Source organism: Callionymus lyra, chromosome 2 (assembly GCF_982586985.1).
Source record: "Callionymus lyra chromosome 2, fCalLyr1.hap1.1, whole genome shotgun sequence".
Classification (NCBI taxonomy): Eukaryota; Metazoa; Chordata; class Actinopteri; order Syngnathiformes; family Callionymidae; genus Callionymus; species Callionymus lyra.
The window spans coordinates 10,878,906-10,903,706 of NC_141819.1; the positions used below are offsets into that span (position 1 = coordinate 10,878,906).

The 24,801-nt window shown below is 36.6% G+C and overlaps 1 protein-coding gene across 1 annotated transcript; it reads right to left on the reverse strand.

Moving 5' to 3' along the window:
* Positions 1 to 132: 132 nt before the first annotated feature.
* Positions 133 to 12,150, reverse strand: gipc3 (GIPC PDZ domain containing family, member 3). Its single transcript, XM_087783490.1, has 6 exons — positions 11,875 to 12,150; positions 8,153 to 8,338; positions 7,043 to 7,223; positions 3,906 to 4,015; positions 2,436 to 2,517; positions 133 to 555 (listed from the first exon to the last, which is right to left on the reverse strand). Exons 1-6 carry the CDS (start codon positions 12,148 to 12,150, stop codon positions 404 to 406), a joined length of 987 nt encoding a protein of 328 aa, XP_087639616.1. The 3' UTR covers positions 133 to 403.
* Between the last annotated feature and the right edge of the window lie 12,651 nt (positions 12,151 to 24,801).

The window sequence follows — 24,801 nt, forward strand, 5'->3', positions numbered from 1 at the left end:
GACATGATGGAAAGTTATAAATGCTGATCAAACCAGGCCTTAAATGATTAAACGAAAAATAGATGTGTTGGCAAACTTAATATTTTGTTCCACGTCCGTTCAAAAACGAAGACAGATGTTGATAATGAATCGCAGAGTTTCTTCAAATTCTTTATTAAAGCAGCTTCAGCAACTTGTGGAGGAAGTTACCGCTTAAAGGATTAAATAAAAGTATGAATGAAGTCAAGTCGATACAGACAACAGCAATAAAACGTTATATTTACAATCGTAAAAGGTTTCTTTGGTCAGAAGAGAGCACGTTCAGAAGACTCATCAAAGAGGGGGATTTAAAGGAAACGCTGAAGGTTTTTCTAACCACACTTATGGTTACATTTCTTGAGAAGATGACGACGTTTAAATAGATCTAGACACGACCATTTTTGACGTCGCCGATGGCTCCCCAGACATCGAACAAAAACACGTCCGGGAAAGCGAAGTCCCCCAGGACTGAGTCCAAGGCCTCGGCAAAGTCGTCCGGGTTCTTCTTATCTTTGCCCGCCTCCACGATGGTGGTGGCTGCAGACGAGAAAGTGGGTGATTAAATACGTCACATTCCTGTAAAAACTGTAAAAGATGAAGTTGTTTTTTTCAAAGCAGAAGTTTCTGCCACAAACTGGTAAATAGGCCAATGATCGGAGATAAGGCCAAATATGTGAGCAGTGCTGTTGACGAACATGCTGATAAGCAACTGAACAACATTTTAAAAATGTGTGTTTATCAATCAAAATATGTGCACCTAAAAAAGTGTAGTGAAAATGCGAAGAGCGACAAGGACTACAAAGATGGTCGCCAATCCCACAATCCATTTATAGAAGCTTTCAAGTCAAATTATAATCACATTAATGTTTTATAAATCCTTGGATATGGTTTTAAACTGTGTTTACTTTGGGTTTTACTCATGATGGGTTGATGAAGCCTCATGAAACAGGAGCGCGGGGAAGACACTGTATCATGAAACGCTGTTTCATTTTGAAAGGCCACTAGATGGCACTATCTGCTTTATAATATTTGGCTATAAGCTACTAATTTTATCAAATCTGGCATCATTTTTAAAACTAGTGCGCCATCTTGTGTAGGGCTGTTAGAAATGATTAGTTAGACGGAGATAACTGAGGACGAGAGGATATAATGACTCCAGCTGCTTTTAAAGTTGATGTTTGGTCATATTTTGGTTTCAAAACAAATAAAAGCAGTTGCGACTTGTCAAGAGTCATGTGGTCTGTAAATTATGCAAAACCAGAGTCAGTTCTCGACAATACTACACATATATCCTTGTTACTACAGTATCACAATATATCGTATTGTTGCCCCTGTATCGTGATATATATGTATGACATATCGTATCGCCAGATTCTTGCTAATACACAACTTTGATCTAGTGGTGTTTCATGATACAGTGTCTTCATTATACAGATGTTTCATGAGGCCTCATCGACCCATCACTAGTTTTTTACCAAGTTTAACGCTTGTGTTGTCTCTGGGTCAAGGTGACCCCAAGGCCTGAAAACAAATGTGTTTGGCGTATCCCTTGTGTTGCTTTTGGGTCAATGACCTCCACTATTGCATGTGTATTTCTAGCGATGTGTCGATGAAGCTTCATGAAGCAGTGTCATATTTTTAAGAGGACAGTAGGGGGCGCCCTCATCTTAAAAAGTGATGTGAAGTTAAAATAGAATAGCTTTTCAAAGCAATAGATTATAGAGCAAAGAGTGACATCTATTGGACTCAGGAAATAATGACACTGTTTCATGAAGCTTCATCAACACATCACTTTGTATTTCTAAGCCAGGGAGGCCGTTGACCTAGAAAATAAATTTAAATCAGAATAAGTGTTTAAAAGCACATTTTACTCTTAATTTAAAATTTAAATTGCTTTTAATTTGATTTAAAAAAAAAACTGTTAAAATACTGTAAAACCAATGGAATTGTGTACTAAACTAAATGATTCCTAAAATGCACAAGAAGAGGTTGATTTTTTAATCTCAATAAAACTGCAAAAACAAATTTTAAAAATGTAGTTTTTAAAAGAATAGTAGATCTCATCTTGGCTAAGACAATTAATGCAGCACAGCGCCTCATCTATGTTTCGTGTTTACTCCTCTGCCCTTCCTGTTTTGACACTTCAAGTCGCCAGCACTTGAAGAAAAGTCTCCGAAGAGCCGGCAGAGGTTGAAATATAACCTGCGAGTGTTATTGCTTTTGTTCAGAGCTAGGAAAGATCTCGCCGGCAACCATTTAAATAAACAACAGGTCTTTGGAGACCGGCCCGGACCATCGATGATGTATTCGGTGTCAAAGAGGGGAAATGTTTTCGGCTGAGTTGGCACGACATGGCAACCCTCCGATGATCTGTCTTTTTAATCTACGCACATGATGTCACTTTTATCCGATCTTACCGAGCTCCAGGTCTCTGATGCCCATGTAGCTCTCCAGCAGGTCGTCCACCTTCATCGTGGCTCGCTCTTCAAACTCGTTCTGCTGAGAGAAACGTCGGATGAGTTTACGGCTAATTGTTCCCATGAATTACTGGTTTATTAAGTATAAATAATGATTCTGTTATCTTAAAACAGCACTAGATAAGAATGTTAAACTCTTTGATCCGTTAACTTTTCTTAGTGAAAACTTTTAGAATATAGTTACGCAATTTCATACATTTTGGAAATGAGTGAAACCGCCGTCTCTGAGCCGCTACCTGGACACTCACAGAAATTGTAAGTGGGTCACCGAGTGATAGTTCAAACAATTGTCAGGTAAAAATGTCAAAAGCGCTAAATAAATAAATTGTTAATTACACTTATATTGGATTTAATGATCTTAACACTGATTTTCACGCATTACTATCATGGGTTTTTGTTTTACTAAAACTATTTTATCACAGTACAGTATTAAATAATATAAAATAGGGAAGATGACATTTTCTTTTACTATTATATATTATCATAGTACAGTATTAAATTAAATACACATTTTTTTACTGAAACAAAATTGTCATGGTTCAGTATTAAATTAAAAAATATGTAAAAATGAATACAATTATTTGTTTTACTAAAACAATATTATAATGGTGCAGTATTTAATAAAATAAATGATAAAGATGAATTACAGAGTTTTCTTTTATACTTAAAGAATATTATCATGGTACACTATTAAATAAAAATAAAGATTAAAAAAAATGTTTTTTTGTTTTTTCTACTAAAACAATATTAATTATTATTATTATTATAATGGTACAGTATTTAATAAAATACATGAAGATGAAAAAAATAATTATAATGGCCCAGTATTAAAAAGATGAAAATAATATTATCGTGGTACAGTATTTAATCAAATAAATGATAAAGGTAAAGAACAGTTTTTTACTAATACAATGGTACAGTATAAAATAAACTAAATGATAAAAATTATCAACAGGATATATTTTTATTAAAACAACATATCATGGAACAGTATTAAATAAAATAAATGATAAAGATAATTAACATGATTTTCTTTACTTAAACAATACTTTTTTGGGGGGCTAAAACAATATTATCATGTTATAGAGTTAAATAAAATAAATAGTAAAAGTGAATCACAGGATTTTTTTTTCTTGCTAAAACTATCTAATCATGGTACAGTATTAAAATAAATTAAATGATAAAGATAATTAACATGATTTGCTTTACTTAAACAATACTTTTTGCACAATATTAAAATAAATTAAATGATAAATATAAACGACATTATTCATAACACCAACACTAGTTTTCCCAATATTTTCCTGCACAATGTTTTCACATTTTCTGGGAACGCTGTGTAAGTTTGTTAATTCATTGTCGGGATAAAGTCGTTAAAAGAACATTTCCCACGTAGTGTGTGAGACTCACAACTTCCTGCACAGTCGCCGCACCCTTAGAACGCAGACGCAGAGTCTCCCTCCCGTTCACCATCTTCCCCTCCGTGGATTTCGGGGTCTTGGTCCTCATGCCGATCATGTCTGCAGGAGCGAGAGTCGATCAATGACGGAGGAAACAAATCATTAAATGGACATGTTTCTAAGTTACAAGCTCCTGGCTATGACGGCTACTTTCAGGTTGAAAGATCAACAGGTTGTACTTTCCCTTCCAGTGCTTTTACTGAAAACATTGTTTTAATATGTGATTTATGTGATGAAACATGTTTTTGTTATCCTTTTGAGAATGTTTTTGTTGTTATCTTGTCACAAATAGACCTAACCTACTTACTTATTTACTTACTTAACCAAAAACACAGAGGCCAAGTCCATTCTTACATGTGTTTTAATGTCTCACGTGACACTTTTTAAAGCCTTAAAACTTAAATTCAAATGTGCAGTTACCAGAACCTCTTGCTCAGACATGGGCCCTAACGATGTCACATTAAAACTATATAAAAAACATCATGTATAAATGTTTCTAGAGGCTAACAATTGCAATATTTAACTCATTCATATCATTAAATATAGTGATGTGTTGATGAAGCTTCATGAAACAGTGTCATTATCTCCTGAGTCCACTAGATGTCGCTCTTTGCTCTATAATCTATTGATTTGAAAAGTTATTCTATTGAAACCTCACATCATTTTTAAACTGAGGGCGCCCCCTACTGTCCTCTGAAAAATATGACACTGCTTCATGAAGCTTCATCGACACATCCCTAATTAAATATCCCATTTACTTAATTTTCTTTATATTATTTTGGGGAATTATTTATATCATATTTCTAGAATAAATGTATTTAAAAGGAAATATTACACAATAAAATTAGAAACCTGAGCACATTCAGCTTTATTATATACTTTTGTTTTAACAAAATATATAAAAGACAAAATGTTTTTCTTAAACAAAATGAATGAAAAATATATGATATGCAACCAAGCTACAGCTTAATCTTCTTTATAACGTCCTTTTTATTATTGTTTTTTATTTTTCCAATCTTATTTAATCAACTATTAATCGACGTTTTACAACAGTCACAGTTAAAAAGAATTGTCTACTATGGTGAAGTTACAGTCTTCTGCCACTAGATAGCAGTGTTTTCTTTATCAAGCTGCTAACGTAAACATATTTTAATTTATTGTTTAAAGAGATCACACAGTTATTACATTAAGTAATCTCGTGAGATGATACTGTCTGAAGGACGCGATGTTTAAGTAGATGAATATGTTATCACAACATAACCTTGACTCTTATCTACTGATTATTTTTCACAACACAGTCCATTCTCTCTGATAGATCCAGCAGTAGAAAGATCCACAGATTGTAAAATGCTCGATCCATCTAAGTTTTCTGATTATTTGTTCTACCTCTGTTGGCATTGTTGTGTTAGTAACCATAGCAACAATAAACCTGCATCAGTGACGGTTAATCACATTTTAATGCTGGTAACGACGGACGGGATTTGGACCTGGTTGCTCTTTTAACGACATTGTTTTTAATTTCCCATAGACTCGTCTCCAATATATATTATAAGTGACGTTGGTCTGGTAAGTCATTCCGCTGTCGACAGATGGCGCTGTTGACACATTTGCACCATACATTCGTCTGTTTACATGATGGTTTTAAAGTCATAGTTCATCCAGAATTCAACTGGTTTTCTACTCACCCTCATGTCGACTAAGGGTTGTGATTATTGTCAGAGTAATCTGTTCCTTTTTAGAGTTATAGACAGAAATGTTTGTTCATTTTAATGTAGCGACTGGAGCTCAGTTGTCTTCGTCTTCATCTTCGTCCAAAAAGACACTTAAAAACATCCAAATACCTCCATAAATTCGGAAACAAATGAAATAAGTATTTATTTTAATTTGTTTGTAGTAAAGGTTCTCACTCTCTCATACTCAAGATAAAAGTTTATCCTCATTTAAACATATTTCAAGTGTCAGTGCAAGATTGTCAACACTGAAAATAAATAATAATAAAAATACAATATGGACTCGTTAATTTTCTTTTTGGAGCAATTCCTGATGTCTTCAATACAAGAGGGACGTTACAGACGAGCAGTATGGAGGTATTTGGATGTTTTTAAGTGTCTTTTTGGACGAAGATAAAGACGAAGACAACTGAGCTCCAGTCGCTACATTAAAATGAACAAACATTTCTGTCTATAACTCTAAAACTCTAAAAAGGAACAGATTACTCTAAAAATGATCCTAACTCTTTGTCGACATGAGGGTGAGTAGAAAATGAACATTTTAGGTAAACTCTCAGTTTAATTAATTAATTAAATTGTGGACCATTCTGATGCTGCAATATTCATGTCAAATTATGTATTGTTGCTTTTATTATATCGGAATAAATAATATAATAATAATAATAATAAATCGAGTAATTAAGAGAATATTTTTCCCTTTTTCACTTTGTTTCTATTGATTAAAAGTAAACGTGTGCTTATTGTAGCTAGAAACACAGATAAAACCATGAATCATTTTAAACTCCATTTAGGCCCACTGAAAACAATTTTCTGGAGATTAAATCTTGTTGACCATAACCACACCCACTCTGCTGTTATTGATCGAACATGGAGGTTTGTCACCGTGCGTCATCATTCCCGGAAGTCTCCACCTCCAAGGGACACGACGATTACAGCCGGCTCTGAAGCCATTATTACGTCATAATGGACTCCGCTCTCGTAACCTCTTGTTCGCCCAGATTTCAGGCAAACTTTATAAAGTAATAAGTTCAAAACATGGTCATGATGAGGGACTTACTGCATCTTGGAGAGGAAGACTTCAACATTTACAACATGTTTAAACGTGTTGTCATTTTTGGTAATTCAACAAGCTCTGTACAGTATATCTACAATACTGTACAATTATAATGATCATCATTTGAATTGAAAAATCAGCAACTTTGAGTGTTTCTTTGAAAGTGAATAGTAAGAAACTGGATGTGTGTCAGCAATTTCCGCTTCCCCAGTACTTGTTTTGCAGAGGATTCTTGACGAAGTCAGCAAATATCCCTTAGTTCACATCTTGACACTTCCTTCCTGACACCCTGTGGGAACTTACCAAAGGCTTTCTTGGGTTCCACCAGGCGCAGAGTGAACGGTATACCTCTCGGCTGCTCTTTCAACATCTTGGCGACCTCGTAGTGTCGACACCCCACGATACTCTGATCGTTGATGGCCTCGATGTGGTCGCCGACACACACCGACTTCAGCCGGTCGATGGTGCTGCCTTCTTTTATCCTCTGTGGGACGACACAGTCCATCAGCTTCTACTTCAGTTCAAGACGAAGTTTCGTGAAGTTTCATGACGCCTCATTTTCAAAGACACTTTTGTCCTAAAACTAGTGATGTGTCAATGATACTTCATGAAGCAGTGTCTTATTTTTTAATAAAAATAAGACACTGCTTCATGAAGCTTCATCGACACATCACTAAATTCTGGAACTCACTCGCAAAACCCAGTAGAAGCTGGGCAAGAAAGTCGCACAACAAAAACCCAATAGTCTGTTTTTATCATCAACAAAAGTTAATTTAAATTCATTCTGAACTTTTTGAGGTATTCTGCTAACAGACGGACAAATACTTACAAAAAATATTTTTTATTGGGACCGATAATGAGTGATGTGTCAATGAAGCTTCATGAATCAGTGATATATTTTTTAGAGGACAGTAGGGGGCGCCCTCAGGTAAAAAATGATGCAACGTTTCAATAGAATAGCTTTTCAAATCCATAGATTATAGAGCGCAGAGTGACATCTAGTGGACTCAGGAAATAATGAAACTGTTTCATGAAGCTTCGTCAACACATCATTAAATTTTAATTTTGAAAGGCCACTAGATGTAACTCTAAGTTTCAAAATGATGCCAGATTTCATTGAAATTGTGGATTAGAGCCAAATATTATTTTTTTTAAAAGAGAGAGTGCCATCTAGTGGCCTTTCTAAATGAAGTTAGTGTTTCATGAGGCCTCGTCAACCCATTACTACTTTGAGTGTTATCTCAGGGTCAAGGTGACATATGCAGCGGTGGAGGTCGGTCACTTTGACCCAGAGACAACACAAGGGACTCCACAAACACCTTTGTTTTCGGGCCTCCGGGTCACCTTGACCCAGAGATAACACTAGGGTTCACTTAAATCCAAAACACTAGCCTGAGTTTCTCTTACATGTACCTTAATAAATGCATATCCAGCCCCGTTGTCCGTGATGGTGAGTCCCAGGGCGTCCTCTGTCTTGGTCACCTCCACCTCCTTGGTCTCTCCTCGGACATGAGCGAAGATAAAGTCCTCCAGTCCGATCTGGCCTCCCAGCAACTTTTGCATGTCCACTTTGTGAGAGTTCAGGGTGCAGAAGAGGATCTGATGGTGGAAAAAATATATATATATATTCACACGTATGAATAGAATAAAACTATTAATAAATGTATTTTTGTATCCGTTGAAATGTTATGAAAATAAGTTAACAGTTTGTATGTTGAACACTTAGTATTTTGAATGTCATGTCATACAGTTAAATACAATTATTTTCACCTGTAAGAACCCAACGTTTCTGATGGAACCTATAGACTGGATCAAATCCATACATAATTTCATTGGTTTGTAACATTATCAACCACCGGCTTATAATACATTTTTAAACACAGGTAAAACACTTATTGTTGGTAGGACAGACTTCCTACCATGCAAAGATAGAACCGGCTCTACTTCAAGTCTCATGCAAATAAATAAGCTGTTTACCTTCTAATCCTGATGATACAAACACAGTCATCAATCAAGTCGAAGGGAAATGACAACCTTACTTCACATGGATCATCATAACTTTGGGGAATTGAACTCACCACTTAAAAAAAGCTTCTAAAATGCATGGTTCTACAAGCTACAAACCAGCAACTCTCTTATCCCGTTAATATCTTTTCTGTACAAGCCTCATTATTGGCTGATAGAATTTGATGCCTTTTTAGCATTTGAAATTGATAAGAGGCTTGAGCAAGAATGGCAGCTCCATCTTGACCACAGCAAGTCTTCAAATTATTCCTGAATACAAGATGTCACCATGTGTTTCTTGTCCTATTATAAACATATATTTTGGTAAAAAGAAGGACAGATTATTTCTGACCTTTCAAATATAAAGTCACTAGACTCCCGGACAGTTTAGAAGCACTACTAGTTGGTAACTTTGTGCTTTTTTTAAAGCTCTTCCTTCAACTGTAAATCATTTTATCGTCGTTTTATAAGTCACGTAATAAGACTAGTCGTAACTAATCATAATAAGTCTTTTTTTTAATAACTCAACGAAAGAATCTGGAAGAGACTGTTCTTTTTTAAACTGTTTGGAATGAAACAAAGTGCGTCAGAGAAACAGGAAGCTGAATATCAGAGCGATAGTGATTATTAACAGAGTGATGAGTGGAAACGTGTCATAAATGTCGGCGGACGATAAGACCGTCAGGCCGTATGCTCGAAGGCAGGGTTTTTGCGAATCCTTCGTCCTTCAGATAAGAGAATCCTTCGTGACGGCCTTCGCTGATTTCTACGTAGATATCTGCTCACGTTTATGGTTCCTTTTGCTTTGAGCATTATCGTCACCGCCAGTGAAGTGTATATTTAAAGATGCATACTTTGATATGGACCAAATGTCAAAATAGATTCAATATATGGACTCTTGGCTTGAGACAGCATTTTGTCCATGATTTCCTTTAGAGAAACAGAAAGTTCAACACAAATATATACAATTGCATCACGTATATCATAGATTGTGGTTGAGTGTGTGTTGAACCACTTGTTTTTCTATAGAAACAACATCTGTAAAAAGAAAATGAAAGCTTCACGCTCATGCCAGGTCAGTACTTTCACCGTAGGACCAACTAAACACAAACCAGATTCACCTGCACATGCAGCAAGAGTTACTAAAAGAACTGTATTAAAGAAAGCATTTTAAAGGGTTAGTTCACCCAAACTTCACTCATTTTATACTCACCCTCATGTCAACTAAGGGTTGGGATTATTTTCAGAGTAATCTGTTCCTTTTTAGAGTTATGGATAAAAATGTTTGTTCATTTTAATGTAGCGACTGCAGCTCAAAAAGACTGTTGTCTGTAAAGTGCCTCTTGTATTGAAGCCTCAAAATTAGAAATTGTTCCTAAAATACTTAAACAAGTCTATTCTGTTTTATCAGAAGCTAAAAGGCTAACGTGCTACACAGACAGGAAGTACTTTAATAATGCGAGTGTACTGTCAACACTGGAATCGCTTGCGATATTCACTCGCCATTAAAAGAAACAATTACTAAACTAATCCCGACCATTAGTCGACATGATAGTGAGTAGAAAATTAGAAAATTTGCGTGAACTATCCCTTTAAGTATGTGTTTAATCATATCAAATAAATAGGATTATTCAATTGGCTCTTTATTAAACATTGACATACATAAACATTTAAAACATTGCTCATCAACTAAATAGGATTATTGAATTGGCTCAGATTAGGTCGAAAAACCTGTTTCTCTATATAAGGTGTGACTCAACAACTACAGGAAAAAAATGTTATTTCTTGCAAATACAACAACTTTAACATGGAGAGCTCTGTATTTAGTTCAAAGGGCGCCTCAGACTTTGGCCTCACAAACATTTAAAAACAAACAGCGACTGCCACAGAGGCTACTTCGTAAATGTATAGACAATATCAGCGGCACGTGTGGCCTCATTTAGTTCAAACCATGACAACGTGAAGGAAATACAAATAAACACAACTCTTTAATTCAACATTTTTTTAACTCTTGCCAGACTTGATGCTTCAACAAGTTTAACTGCTTTGCTCTTCGATGTTAACATCGTCCTCCACTTTCTCTGTAGATGACCCCAGGACTGGTTCCTGACGTGGGTGGCCCCCACTCTTAATCATGTTGTGCGTCTGTGCTTGTGTGATCAAATAAAGTTGGCTGTGTTGTCTGTCTCGTTTTCTCTGTACTTTGCTCTGTTTTTTTCTCGTAAAGATGACATAGTAACAAAGTTTAATTCATGCCAGGAACCATCTCCTCCCAGGAGGGTTAATATTACAACTTTAACCTAAAGAAAAAACCCTGTAATAATAACCTTAAAGGAGAAAAAGGACCTTAAAATTAAATACGAGTCTTACCAGAAAATCCCTTTCAAATATTTGAATCTAACGTTAGAATAATAGACATATCTATAGCTTCATTATCAAGGGTAACAATGTATTACATACAAAAGACAGGATTGTTTTTTGTGCAGTTAAGTCGAATAATAAACTTGAATTAAAGCAATTTAGCATTTCAAATGTTAAAGTCTTTCTCTCCAAGATGCAGTAAGTCTCTCACCATGTTTTGAACTTATTACTTCATAAAGTTGCTCTGAAATCTGGGCGAACGAGAGGTTACGAGAGGGGAGTCCATTATGACGTAATAACTGCTTCACGCCTCGTCCAGCCAGCTATAACCTTTGTTTATACAACGAGTCCCTTGAAGGTGGATGACGCGCGGTGACAAACCTTGATGTTTGGTAAATCCAGAAAAAACGTGTTTTCAGTGGGCGGGACTTAGGACCATTTTCTGTCAATTTCATGTCAATATTTCAATGAAAAGAGAGTTTTGTACAAACACAAACTGATGATACATTAGAGTCCAACATCTATTTATCACACGATTAAATCAACACATTAGTTGAAGTTTAAACAACTTGGCAGATTTGGCCCCATTGAACTGGGTTGACTTGCTCTTATTCCTTTACATTATTGGTCATTTGTCTGGTCATTTGCTACATGAGGTTTTCAAGGCCTTACGATCCGAGAGGAAACCCGACACTGGCGCGACACCCACTCAAGAGGTGCGAAGTAAAGAGCGTTTCATCTCAAACCGAATAACACCGAAAAGGTCGTACCTCAGAAGGCGAGATGGTGAAAACTTCGGCGATCTTGGCGTACAGCTCCTTCACGTTGGTGAACCCGTGGATGCGGCCCGTCGGGCTCCCGTGGGCGAGCTGGGTGTGGAACACCAGCCTCGGTCTGGGGTACTCCTGCGGCCCCAGGGGCGGCGGCGAGGGAGGCGGGAGCGGCGGCGCCGTGGGCTCCATATGATTCCGGGCCTTCTGTTCCGCCATGGCCTCGGCCCCCGGCACTGTGGACTCCTGCGGGCTCATGGCCTCCCCCGTTTGCATCTGCCCGCGGTTCAGGTGTGACCCAGGACTGGTGTGCGGCTCAGTGGAGAGACGCTGGTGTTCATCTGACCAGAGCGATGGAGAGAGCAGATAAATTAGTGATGAGAGTCACCTGGTAAGAGGATCTGAAAGAGGCCAGCCAGGCCCTGCTGGGCAGAAACCAAACACCCCTTTGAATCCATGTTACACCTGAGACTTTGGCAGCTCAAGCATAGCAAACACTACAAAACACAGCTTCTTTACAAACATAATGAAGGCCGCAGCAGATGCACTCACTAAAGCCCCCCGTCAATCACCCGGACACTGTCGAACGTTGGTCGTGACATGTAAAAGAAATGTCGGATCACTTTTAAAACGTAGCAGTTCGTGTCACTGGATATGATTTGGAGCGGCCGACTTCTCTCTGGAAGTATTGAAAGATACGTTGTTGCCGGGGTGAATTCTCAGTGTGGCGCTGACCTTTCTGACCTCACAAACCAGCTGGCTGACTTGTGTTTGTTTTTACTAACAGTTTTTGAATCATTGCACTTTTTATGTTATTGTCAAATCTGTACGTCGTGTATCCCAACAGAATCTTGTCAACTGAGGCAACACTTTGAGGCAGAAACCCTCACAGAACCAGTCTCAAGAAAATATTTTCATGAGCCGCAGGCATAACTAAAATTTCAACTACCCTGCAGGTCGGAATAAATAGATATTGTCGTTATGATCTGTCGATGAAGCTTCACGAAACAGTGTCATTATTTCCTGAGTCCACTAGATGTCACTCTTTGCTCTATAATCTATTGCTTTGAAAAATGATTCTATTGAAACCTCACATCATTTTTAAGATGATGGCGCCCCCTACTGAAAAAATATGACAGTGCTTCATGAAGCTTCATTGACACATCACTAATAATCGTTCCCAATAAAAAATATATGCAATATGTTATGAGTAATAATCCCTTTATTACCTTCACCAATGAGGTTATGTTTTTGTAAGTATTTGTCCGTCTGTTAGCAAAATACCTCAAAAAGTTCCAAATGAAATTCAATTAACTTTTGTTGATGATAAAAACAGACTATTGGGTTATTGTCGTACGACTTTCTTGCCCAGCTTCTACTGGGTAGTGCGAGCGAGTTCCAGAATTTAGTGATGTGTTGATGAAGCTTCACGAAGCAGTGTCATTATTTCCTGAGTCCACTAGATGTCACTCTTTGCTCTTTAATCTATTGCTTTTAAAAGCTATTCTATTGAAACCATACATCATTTTTAAGCTGATGGCGCCCCCTACTGTCCTCTGAAAAATATATCACCGTTTCATGAAGCTTCATCAACACTGTCACTAATTATCGGCCCCAATAAAAAAGATATTCAATATGTTATCAGTAATTATCCCTTTATTACCTTCACCAAAGAAGTTATGTTTTTGTAAGTATTTGTCCGTCTGTTAGCAAAATACCTTAAAGAGTTCCGAATGAATTTCAATTAACTTTTGTTGATAAAAAAAAAAAAAAAGACTATTGGGTTTTTCTAGTCCAGATTTCACTGGGTTGGGCGAGCGAGTTCCAGAATTTAGTGATGTGTTGATGAAGCTTCATGGAACAGTGTCATTATTTCCTATGTCCACTAGATGTCGCTCTTTGCCCTATAATCTATTATTAATACATTAATACATTATTTTCAAGCTGTCCTACTGTCCTCTGAAAAATATGACACTGCTTCATGAAGCTTCATCGACACATCACTAATTATCGCAATAAAAATGTTCTACTGGGTTGTGCGAGCGAGTCCCGGAATTAATTGATCATCCCCCAATTTCAAATGCCCCGAAAATGTATTTTATTATGTAGATAAGTAAATGTATGACAATATTGGGTAAAAAAGATTGAAAAATAGGTGTAAAATGAACTGCTTTGCGAAGGACTGCGCTCACTGAGTGCCTTTCTAGTTTAAATATATGTTGCTGTATATCCAAAGAGAAAACACATGAAAGGATAGTAATGTTAAAAATTACATTAAGGCCAATCCAACACTAGAAAAGAATGTGAATCGTAAACTTTTATTGACAGTGAAAAAGTATATCAAGTTTAAGAAGCAATTTTATGTTACTTCAGGAAGTGTTCTTACTGCTACAGACGAGGAAAGAAACTTAAATCTGGATGTTGATTTAGAAACTGAGAATCAATTGCAGAAGTGGACAATAGTTGGAAAACAAGAAACTAACAGCATTCGAATGAATTGAATGAAATTCATGTCTGAGTGATAATGTTGTATAAACACTGTGACATTTACAGGATAATAACTTGTTTGTTTAATAATGTGCTGCTGAGCAGCTGCTTCTCACCCAACCTGTAATTGACTTTATTACATAATAATTGTTGATAATCTTTAAATAATGTATGCACACACCTGATAACCATTCAACATCTCTTATTATTAAGTATCGTGCTTGAAATTCTTATTTTTCTGGTACATTTAGATTATTTTGTTTTACTTGTATTTACGCGATATAAAATGATTACTAGTTTTTAATTAATTTAACTTTCATCTGTGGCAGTCTGAGATGGATAATAACTATTGTTATGTAATACTGTAAAAAGGACTGATGTGTCGATGAAGCTTCATGAAGCAGTGTCATGCTTTTCAGAGGACAGTAGGGGGCGCCCTCAGCTTAAAAATGATGTGATATTTCAATAGAACAACTTTTCAAAGCAATAGATTATAGAGCAAAGAGTGACCTCAAGTGGACTCAGGAAATAATGACACTGTTTCATGAAGCTTCATAGACACATCACTAGTAAAAAGATGAAATGGAGAATATAATGATGGAGATAAATATGATAAAGGTCACCACCACACACTTTTTTACACAAAAACACACACAACACACAAAACAGAAAATATAAAATGTAAGTTTTCTGAAACTGAGAAATGTTTTTTTTTATTTATATTGCTAAAGAAAAGAACAAATAAATCCCTTCTACCACAATCTCTTTTATAGGTCACCATTCTCATTAAATTATTTTTTTTTTTGCACTGATGGCATTTAAAACACTCTTTCATTTCCTGCCATGACCTGCTGGCGCTTTCATCTCACCCACAAAAGTGTGACTGAAACATCTCATGACATCTTCTTCGCCGTAACCTCTTTGAGCTCCAACAACATTTCAATTCTTTTCCCCATGTGACGTTGAGCTCATGTGGGAATTTCTTCCCCTGAAAACAACTTAAGTGGAAGTTCCAGAAAAGAAAAAATCCCATTGCTTGAAATACCAGCGAGCCATGCGTCACACACAACGTGATTTCATTCCAAATAAAGAATAATACCTCATACCTTAAGTTCTGGGCATTCTGTGGACTTGGAAAAAAAAAAGGTTGAATTATAGATGATTAGATACTGATGAATGGAGATGTTTGTTGAACGGGGAGTCCATTTGTTGTGTGAGGTAAGTAAGTAAGTAAGTTAGTAATTTTTATTTATATAGCGCTTTTCCAGACCAGGGTCACAAAGCTCAAGAGGTCAAGGGGTCAGAGGTCAAGTTGTATATGTTGGTATTACTATATACTAGTTAATACTTGGATAACAATAATGATTGGGCGTAATGATCGGGTATAGTATAAATAATAAGTTAAAAACGGGTTAAATGAAGGTACTTTAAACCAATTACAATATACATTTCCACATATATTTTATAAATTGCCTTTTTTTTTCGAACATATAGTGAATCAAAGGTTCAAAAACACTTGATATAAAATAATATCCCAGAAGTGAGAACAGTTTATGGAATATTAAATTAAGAAAAAAACGTTAGAAACATGAAAGAAAAGACATGGAGGGGTAAAAATATGACCATATTTAGGAAAAATAGAAACTTACAACTGCATGCCTTCAACAAACAAAACATACAGAAAAAAAACATCATTGATTTTTTTTGTACCTTAACCTCAGAGGACCAGACAGTCACAGTCAAAAGATCAAATCAATCGTTACACTTTTAGATCATAACAACATACGTTTAACTGGTGATCTTTGTTGTTGTTTTTTTTACTTTATTCCCTGGATCTGTTTCTGAATTTTGAAAACCTACGCACTGTGAGTTGTAGAATCACAATCCGCCATATTAAATACTTGTAAACGTTTCTTATTGTGATTTTAAACACCTGTGTTGTAACAGCGGTGTGTGCGTCACAGCCTCGCTCACAGGCCAAGGTGAAGTGAGACCTCGTCCGCCCACCGTCAGCACGTTTCACTACTGGCTCTGATAATGACCCGATCCGTGCGGGAAAAACATCCTCCTGCGCTAGATAATGGGAAGTTGTCAAGGTAAAGAATGAACCTGTCACTTTCTAAACGTGATAACAAGCCTTATCTTCAGAGAAAGACAAACAGAATTGAGAAATGTGTAGATAACATAGATTTGTGTTAGATTGAAGTAAAAAAAAACATGTTTTTTTCCTCTATTATTAAACCTACAAATCACCGCTAATCTATACTGCTGGTTTTCTAATCTGGCAATAATACAGTATATGGGTCATTCTACTTATGTAAGGTCCATTAAAATAACATCTTGAGAAATTCATATTATTCAACACCAAAATATTTCCTATCTAAGGCAGAAATCGCTATTAATATATTTGTATTATTGTAACCCAAGTGTCATTTTTTCTCATAAAGCAGATTAAATAACAACATTTGGAATGTTTTTTTGTTATAAAAGTAAGTAAGTTAGTAATAATTATTAGTAAAGCACCTTTCACGGACCAGGGTCACAAAGCGCTTAATCAACAAAACAATATAAATTCAGAATACATACTTTAAAGGGACAAGACAACATGAAGACAAACACAGCAGCTCCAAGAAAGTTAAGAAAAAACCTCCATCAAACGCAAAGAGAGTGGAAGATCGTAGAAGGATTTCTCTCCTCTGCTCCGGAAGCGTGTTCAGGAACCATCAGTAGATTCTGATCCCCAGACCTCAGAGTCCGAGCTGGGGTGTAAGTCTGGATCAGATCACTGATGGAAGGTCTGACCATGAACAGATCTGAAAGTAAGAACCAGAATTTTGAATTGATCTTGAAAGAAACTGGCAGCCAGTGAAGAGTTTTAAGGATTGGGGAAATATGAGTTCTTCTACTAGAGCGGCTCAGCATTTTGTATTAACCGTCTATGTATCTAGTTTTAACAAAATCCATGCTTCTTAAAATCTTCATTTAGGTTTTTATCATCAATGTAAAGTCAAATGAAGCTTTTATCTAACTAGTAAATAGAGCAAAGGAATCCTTTCAAATGTTGTCTGAACTTGTTCGCGTAAGAACTTACTTTTACAGTTGGACTGATAAATCTTTTGAAAACATTTTGAGACTATTTTCCAGAGCTCTTGAAATGGACCAGTTGCTATAATTGGACCAGTATTAGATTTAACTGCTAAAGGTGATATTGTTGGAACCAGTTTGAGACAGTACTGTTCTTACAGTTTTTAGACGAGTGCCTTCCAGTAACTTATATCATCAGTAAATGATGGTTTCGAACTGAACTCAAATTACAATAATACTTTAGATATATATTCTCTTGGTTTAATGTTTAATGAAGTCTGAGAATCTGTTGGATTAAAAGTATTTTAGAAATAGGAAACAAAGTCTCTTCTTCAAATATAATATGAACAATATTACAAATACATTGGTAAGACCTTGAGTGGATGGAGATAGTATTAAAGCACTCCAATAGATCAGACCTCTGCCAAGCAGCTCCTTAGAATGAAGACCTATAGCAGGGGTGGGCAATTATAATTCTTCAAGGGCCACATTAAATTCTGTGAATGATGTTAGGGGTCGTCAAGCAAAAAGAAAGATGAAAAAAATCCCTAAAAAGGAGGACATTCTTCATTAGGGCGTGACATTTATTAAGCTAAATAAGCTGCAATTGTATTCTTGTATATGTGAGTTTTTGAAGTTGGTTGAAGAAATGTTTTGAGGGATTAAAATGTACTAGAAAAATTACACACAAAAAAAGGAGGGGAAAAGGTAAATAAGTATGAAGATGTAAATTAATAATAAATACAAAATACATTTGTTAATGCATTAGAACCATTTATACATGACCATACTTTGACAGTACGAGGGCCTCATAAATACAGTCAAAGGGCCGCATGTGGCCCCACTTTGCCCAGGTCTGACCTATAGGGTCTTGTCGTCTGACAAAGGCATCAAAAGATCTCTATGGGTGTCCCTTAAAGACTTCCTGTATTAGGTTAATTAAGCAGAATTTCACTTCTTTTGTTTTTGTTCTCCTAAAGATAATATGTTGCTAAGCGATGGTCGCAGGAGATCACATAACGTTCTCGGCGAAAGTAAACAGATAATTTCCCTAATAACCAAAGTTAAAGTACACGATAGGCTCGTCATGATATAATATTCAAAATTCACGCGTCACAGTGTACGTACGTCCTTCCAGCTCCGAGGGGTTTATGAATAACATTAACACCTTGTTTGTGTTTTAAGATCAACCTGTAACAAAGCATTTTGGACTTCTGTTGGAAAAACAAACACACATTATGTGATGTTCTAAATCACACCGACCCGCGGGCCTGCGAAGCTACGTCAGGCAATGTTCACAAAACGTCCGATTTTGCTTGTCCCGGCCGGGGTTTGCACTTCTACAATAGACAATAGAAAAACTATGGAATCAAACTTTTAAATCAGTCCCGGACGATTCAATTTGTCACTTTTAGCTTTGAGTAGTGAGTCGAATTCACTTGATAGGAATGATTCCCCAAATACTACAAAGTCGTTTACGTTTAGTCGAAATACTTGCGATATGATTGAAATATTATTAGAAATAGTTTTTTGATCAAATGTATTGATGCAACAAATGTTGTTTTTTCTAGTTGATAAACACATAATAAAACATGTACATGTGTATGATGCAATCCTCTTAATGTCTATAGTAAAATAATACTTTTTTACAGTTTCTTTTTTCTCATGTCATTAATCGTTTGTCTTAGTTCCTGATTTTCTAATGAGCTCAATACGTAAATGTTGATGAACACCATAATTAAGCTTTAAATGTCCTAAAATATGATCCTAACAGTCAGTTTGTCCGACACAAAAACTTGATCGTGGATTCTGGGTGGTACATATTTATTTAATACTACCACATCAGTGATGCCTTTAGTACTGTTAATGGAACAAAAGTTTTCCTCGCTGTGGTCCCAACACACTGTTGGTTCAATCTCCATTTTGTGATCCGATAGTCACATGACTGCCTCTCTATTTAAATTAAAAGTTCACCCAGAATTCAACTCATTTTCTACTCACCCTCACGTCGACTAAGAGTTCGGATTATTTTCAGAGTAATCGGTTCCTTTTTAGAGTTATAGACAAAATGTTTGTTCATTTTAATGTAGCGACTAGAGCTCAGTTGTCTTCATCTTCGTCCAAAAAGACACTTAAAAACATCCAAATACCTCCATACTGCTCGTCTGTAACGTCCCTCTTGTATTGAAGCCTCGACATGAGGAACTGATCCATATATAGTATATAATAAATATATACCATATATATTTTATGGTTGATTTTAATAAATGCTGCTAGGCCATCATCCTACACAGACAGGAAGTAGTCTGGGTAAATATCGCGAGCGCTTACAGTGTAGATATTAAACTGGTTGACAATGATTGAAGTTTGAATCTTGGGTGAACTAATCCTTCAAGATGGAAAATATTCAGCAAATACGAACAGATCATTTGTTAATCTCGATGAACCTAAGAGTTCCTTCCTGTAAGACGCAGTGTCCAAGTTAGAACCCGGGTCGGAGCCAAGGTCATTTTATGTGTAAGTAAGTAAGTAAGTAAGTAAAGGTTATTTGTAAAGCATATTTCTAGACCAGGGTCACAAAGAGCTTGAACAATCAAAAACAATACACAGTTAAAATATATACAAATTTAAAAACTCTAAATGGCCAAGAAGACACATATAGACAAACACAGGAGTCCCAGAAGATTAGGAAAAAACACAAATAAGAATGTCTTAAGATGTTTCTTGAAGGAGTCAGTAGATCATCAAACACAGAGATCGTTCCAAAACTTAGGAGCAACAGTCTGGAAGGATTTCTCTCCTCTGGTCCTGAAGTTCAGGAACCATCAGTAGATCCTGATCCACAGACCTCAGAGCCCGAGCAGGGGTGTAAGGCTGGATCAGATCACTGATGGAAGGTCTGACCATGAATAGATCTGAAAGTAAGAACCAGAATTTTAAAGTTGATCCTGGAAACTGGGAAGTTGTCAAGGTAAAGAATGAACCTGTCACTTTCTAAACGTGATAACAAGCCTTATCTTCAGAGAAAGAAAAACAGAATTGAGAAATGTGTAGATAACATAGATTTGTGTTAGATTGAAGTAAAAAAAACATGTTTTTTTCCTCTATTATTAAACCTACAAATCACCGCTAATCTATACCGCTGTTTTTCTAATCTGGCAATAATACAGTATATGGGTCATTCTACTTATGTAAGGTCCATTAAAAAACATCTTGAGAAATTCATATTATCCAACACCAAAACATTTCCTATCTAAGGCTCAAATTGCTAGTAATATATTTGTATTATTGTAACCCAAGTGTCATTTTTTCTCATAAAGCGGATTAACTAACAACATTCTGGAATGTTTTTTTGTTTTGTAAAGCGCCTTTCACAGACCAAGGTCACAAAGCGCTTAAACAAAAAAACAATATAAAGTTAAAATACATACTTTAAAGGGCCAAGTTAAGAAAAAAACTCAGCATCAAACACAAAGAGAGTGAAAGATCGTAGAAGGATTTTTCTCCTCTAGTCCTGAAGCATGTTCAGGAACCATCAGTAGATCCTGATCCACAAGTCTGTAAGTCTGGATCAGATCACTAATGGAAGGTCTGACCATGAACAGATCTGAAAGTAAGAACCAGAATTTTGAATTGATCTTGAAAGAAACTGGCAGCCAGTGAAGAGTTTTAAGGATCGGAGAAATGTGAGTTCTTCTACTAGCGCAGGTCAGAATTCTCACTGCAGAGTTTTGTATTAACTGCAGGAGAGACAAATCCTTCTTGTTTAGACACTATAAACTGTTACAATAGTCTAAACAAGAAGACACAAATGTATGGATTATAAACTCCAGATCGTGTTGTGACATAATTTTCCTAAGTTTAGAGATTTTTCTCAGTTGAAGGAAACAGTTTTTGGTCAGTTTTCTGCAGTGTTGTACTAGTATGTACGTGGCCTGGAATAGGCTCTAACTTAACTTAGCTGTAGTTTGACGACCCAATACGGCAGGTGTTCCCCAATACATCCCCACAATAAACAAAAAATCTGACCTCAGTTTATATATTTTGTCGTGTTTGTTGAAGACACAAGCCATGCAAGATTTCTTTTTTTCTCTCTCTATTGGATTCACAGTGAGCTGTATTTTCATGATCACCTCAGAAGAATTTTGATCAAATATTGACAAGGATTAAGGCCTCCAGAGAGTCAATATTGTCTCTTCCCAACTCACCTCCAACAACTATTTACTATCATGAACATGTTTGGTTTAGCTCCTCTTTGACTGCCTCTGTTGGCTAGTTTTTTATTTCAGGCCAAAACAATTAGCGTTTCCTCTTCTCCAGTCGAACCATTACCATCATTCTATCACTGCCAGTGGTGTGGGGATGTCAGAGTGACGTAGGTTTATCGACACGGAGCGAGAATTTTGCTGACGTGGCGACAACGATTGACTAACCTATTTGTCATTATTGATATTACGTTCACGCTTGTCAAAGAACTGGGAGTTCTCCATTAGCATTAGGGAATTAAAAGCAATTTAATTCAGCTTTGTTTGTTTTTTTTATTCTAAAAATCTCCTGGTTTCATTTACTCCATACAATTTTTCATATTTATATTTAATTTAAATATTTATTTACAATTTTTTTTTACCATTTTATAGTTGTCACAGGGATTACATTCTGTTAAATAAAAACAATTATTTTTGTTCAATATTTTTCAAGTTCAAGAAAGTATCTTTTTGCTTACTAACAGTTTCCCTGTTGATTTTGATTACAATATTTGAAAAGAAATAAACATTTGAATGTATCAACACTCAAATTCAGCTCAATATATTTAATGTAAATAAGTCGGCCCTGGCTCCCAGAGTTACACATCATTAGGCTGTGTTTGATTTTGGACTTAACTTTCCTGAGGAAGGAAACAGCTGCTAATAACCCTTTGGTTTCTATAAGCGTTTTCTCGTGGCCCCCTTAATATTGTTAATCATTCATATATATATTTTAAGTTACATATAAATAAAAGGGGATTATTGTTTACCATTTGGCAGGAAATCATGAATGTGAATTAAACAAATTTAATCTCAAAATACATTATTAAAATTTTTATAAAGGGAGACTTTTAAACAAATACATTTCTCTAAATGATGTTGTATACAAGTGTCATGGGGGGGGCGTCACAAAAACAGGTCGCTTGCTTCATCATCGTCAAAAATGAATGTGCAAAAATACATTTTTTTTTTCTTTAATTACGTAATTTCCTGGCATGGATTTCATTTTATTACGTTTATTTTTTTCACCGGGGAAACATGTGCTTATCCGAAAAATATCCCCCCAAAAAAAGGCTACTTCTAATACTATAAGCGCTAAACGGTGACAGATACAGAACGTAAAACCTTGAAACATGAATTAATATCATTTTTATCTAATAAAAATAGGGAAAAAAGGATCTAAAAAAGACTCAAATAGAAGGAGAGCAACACAAGAATATCTCGGTCCTTTATAGATTCACATTAAAGAATCAAATAAATTCCTTTTCAATTAGAAGTAATAACCAATCGTGTTGAATCTCGTCTCCACGTTACGTGGGATTTTCCCTTCCTCATGTCCACATTAGGAGATCCCGGTGGAACAGCTGGAGTGGGCCCGATGGTGTGAGGGTGGTGTGTTAGCGCCGTCATCCGCCGACACACTATCGCCTCTGTGAGCGCTGGAGTGACGGCGCTTCAACTCCTACGAGGTATTATCCACGAAAAGGAATCCTGTTTTTTACATATAAGGCCATCATGCAGGTCCGTCCCGTCTTTAAGACACTTCACAAATCACAACAGATTCACAACGACTCAAATAATGAGTTGTGTATTAAATGTTTTTTTAAAAATCATGATTTCACTCTAGTATGAGCTAAATATTGAATATATGTTTTAAGCTCACTAGACTGAAACTGAACTCACTCTGTCTTTTTTTTTTGCCTGAAATGCTGAAAGATATTTGCTTGTCTTGACATCACAGCTGTTTGCTTATTAAAATGTGTGAAATTTAAACCTTTTTTTAATAGGCCTCGAAATGTTTATTATTCACGTACGATTAAACATATCCCATGAAGGTTTAATTCCTGAAAGAGAATCATTAAGAGCTTTGTAACTGTGGCTACAGGAAGATTGTTTTTTAAAAATCTCCTGTTTTTCAAATGACTTTTTCCCTAAAGAGATTTTTAAAAAATGTTCTGCTTCATTTTGATAAATATTAAAGACGAAAAGCGACATTATTTTAACGTATCTCCATGACCCGTCCATCCATGACCCGTCCATCCATGACCCGTCCATCAATCCATCTATCCATTACCCGTCCATCTGTCCGTCTGTCCGAAAACCATCCATCCATCCATCCATGACCCATCCATCTGTCCGTCCGAAAACTATCCATCCATCCATCCATCCATCCATCCATCCATCCATCCATCCATGACCCGTCCATCCGTCCGTCCATCCATCCATCCATCCATCCATCCATCCATCCATCCATCCATCCATCCATCCATCCATCCATCCATCCATCCATCCATCCATCCATCCATCCATCCATCCATCCATCCATCCATCCATCCATCCATCCATGACCCGTCCATCCGTCCGTCCGTCCATCCATCAATCCATCCATCCATTCATCCATTCAACCATTCATCCATTCATCCATTCATCCATTCATCCATCCATCCATCCATCCATCCATCAATCCATCCATGACCCGTCCATCCGTCCGTCCGTCCGAAAAATATCCATCCATCCATGGCCTGTCTGTCTGAAAACCATCCATCCATCCATGACACGTCCATCCATCCAGCTATCCATCCATCCATCCATCCATGACCCATCCATGACCCATCCATCCGTCCGTCCGTCCGAAAAATATCCATCCATCCATCCATCCATGGCCCGTCTGTCTGAAAACCATCCATCCATCCATGACACGTCCATCCATCCAGCTATCCATCCATCCATCCATCCATGACCCATCCATGACCCATCCATCCATCCGTCCATCCATCCGTCCGTCCGTCCGTCCATCCATCCATCCATCCATCCATCCATCCATCCATCCATCCATCCATCCATCCATCCATCCATCCATCCATCCATCCATCCATCCATCCATCCATCCATCCATCCATCCATCCATCCATCCATCCATCCATCCATCCATCCATCCATCCATCCATCCATCCATCCATCCATCCATCCATCCATCCATCTATCCATCTATCTATCTATCTATCTATCTATCTATCTATCTATCTATCTATCTATCTATCTATCTATCTATCTATCTATCTATCTATCTATCTATCTATCTATCTATCTATCTATCTATCTATCTATCTAT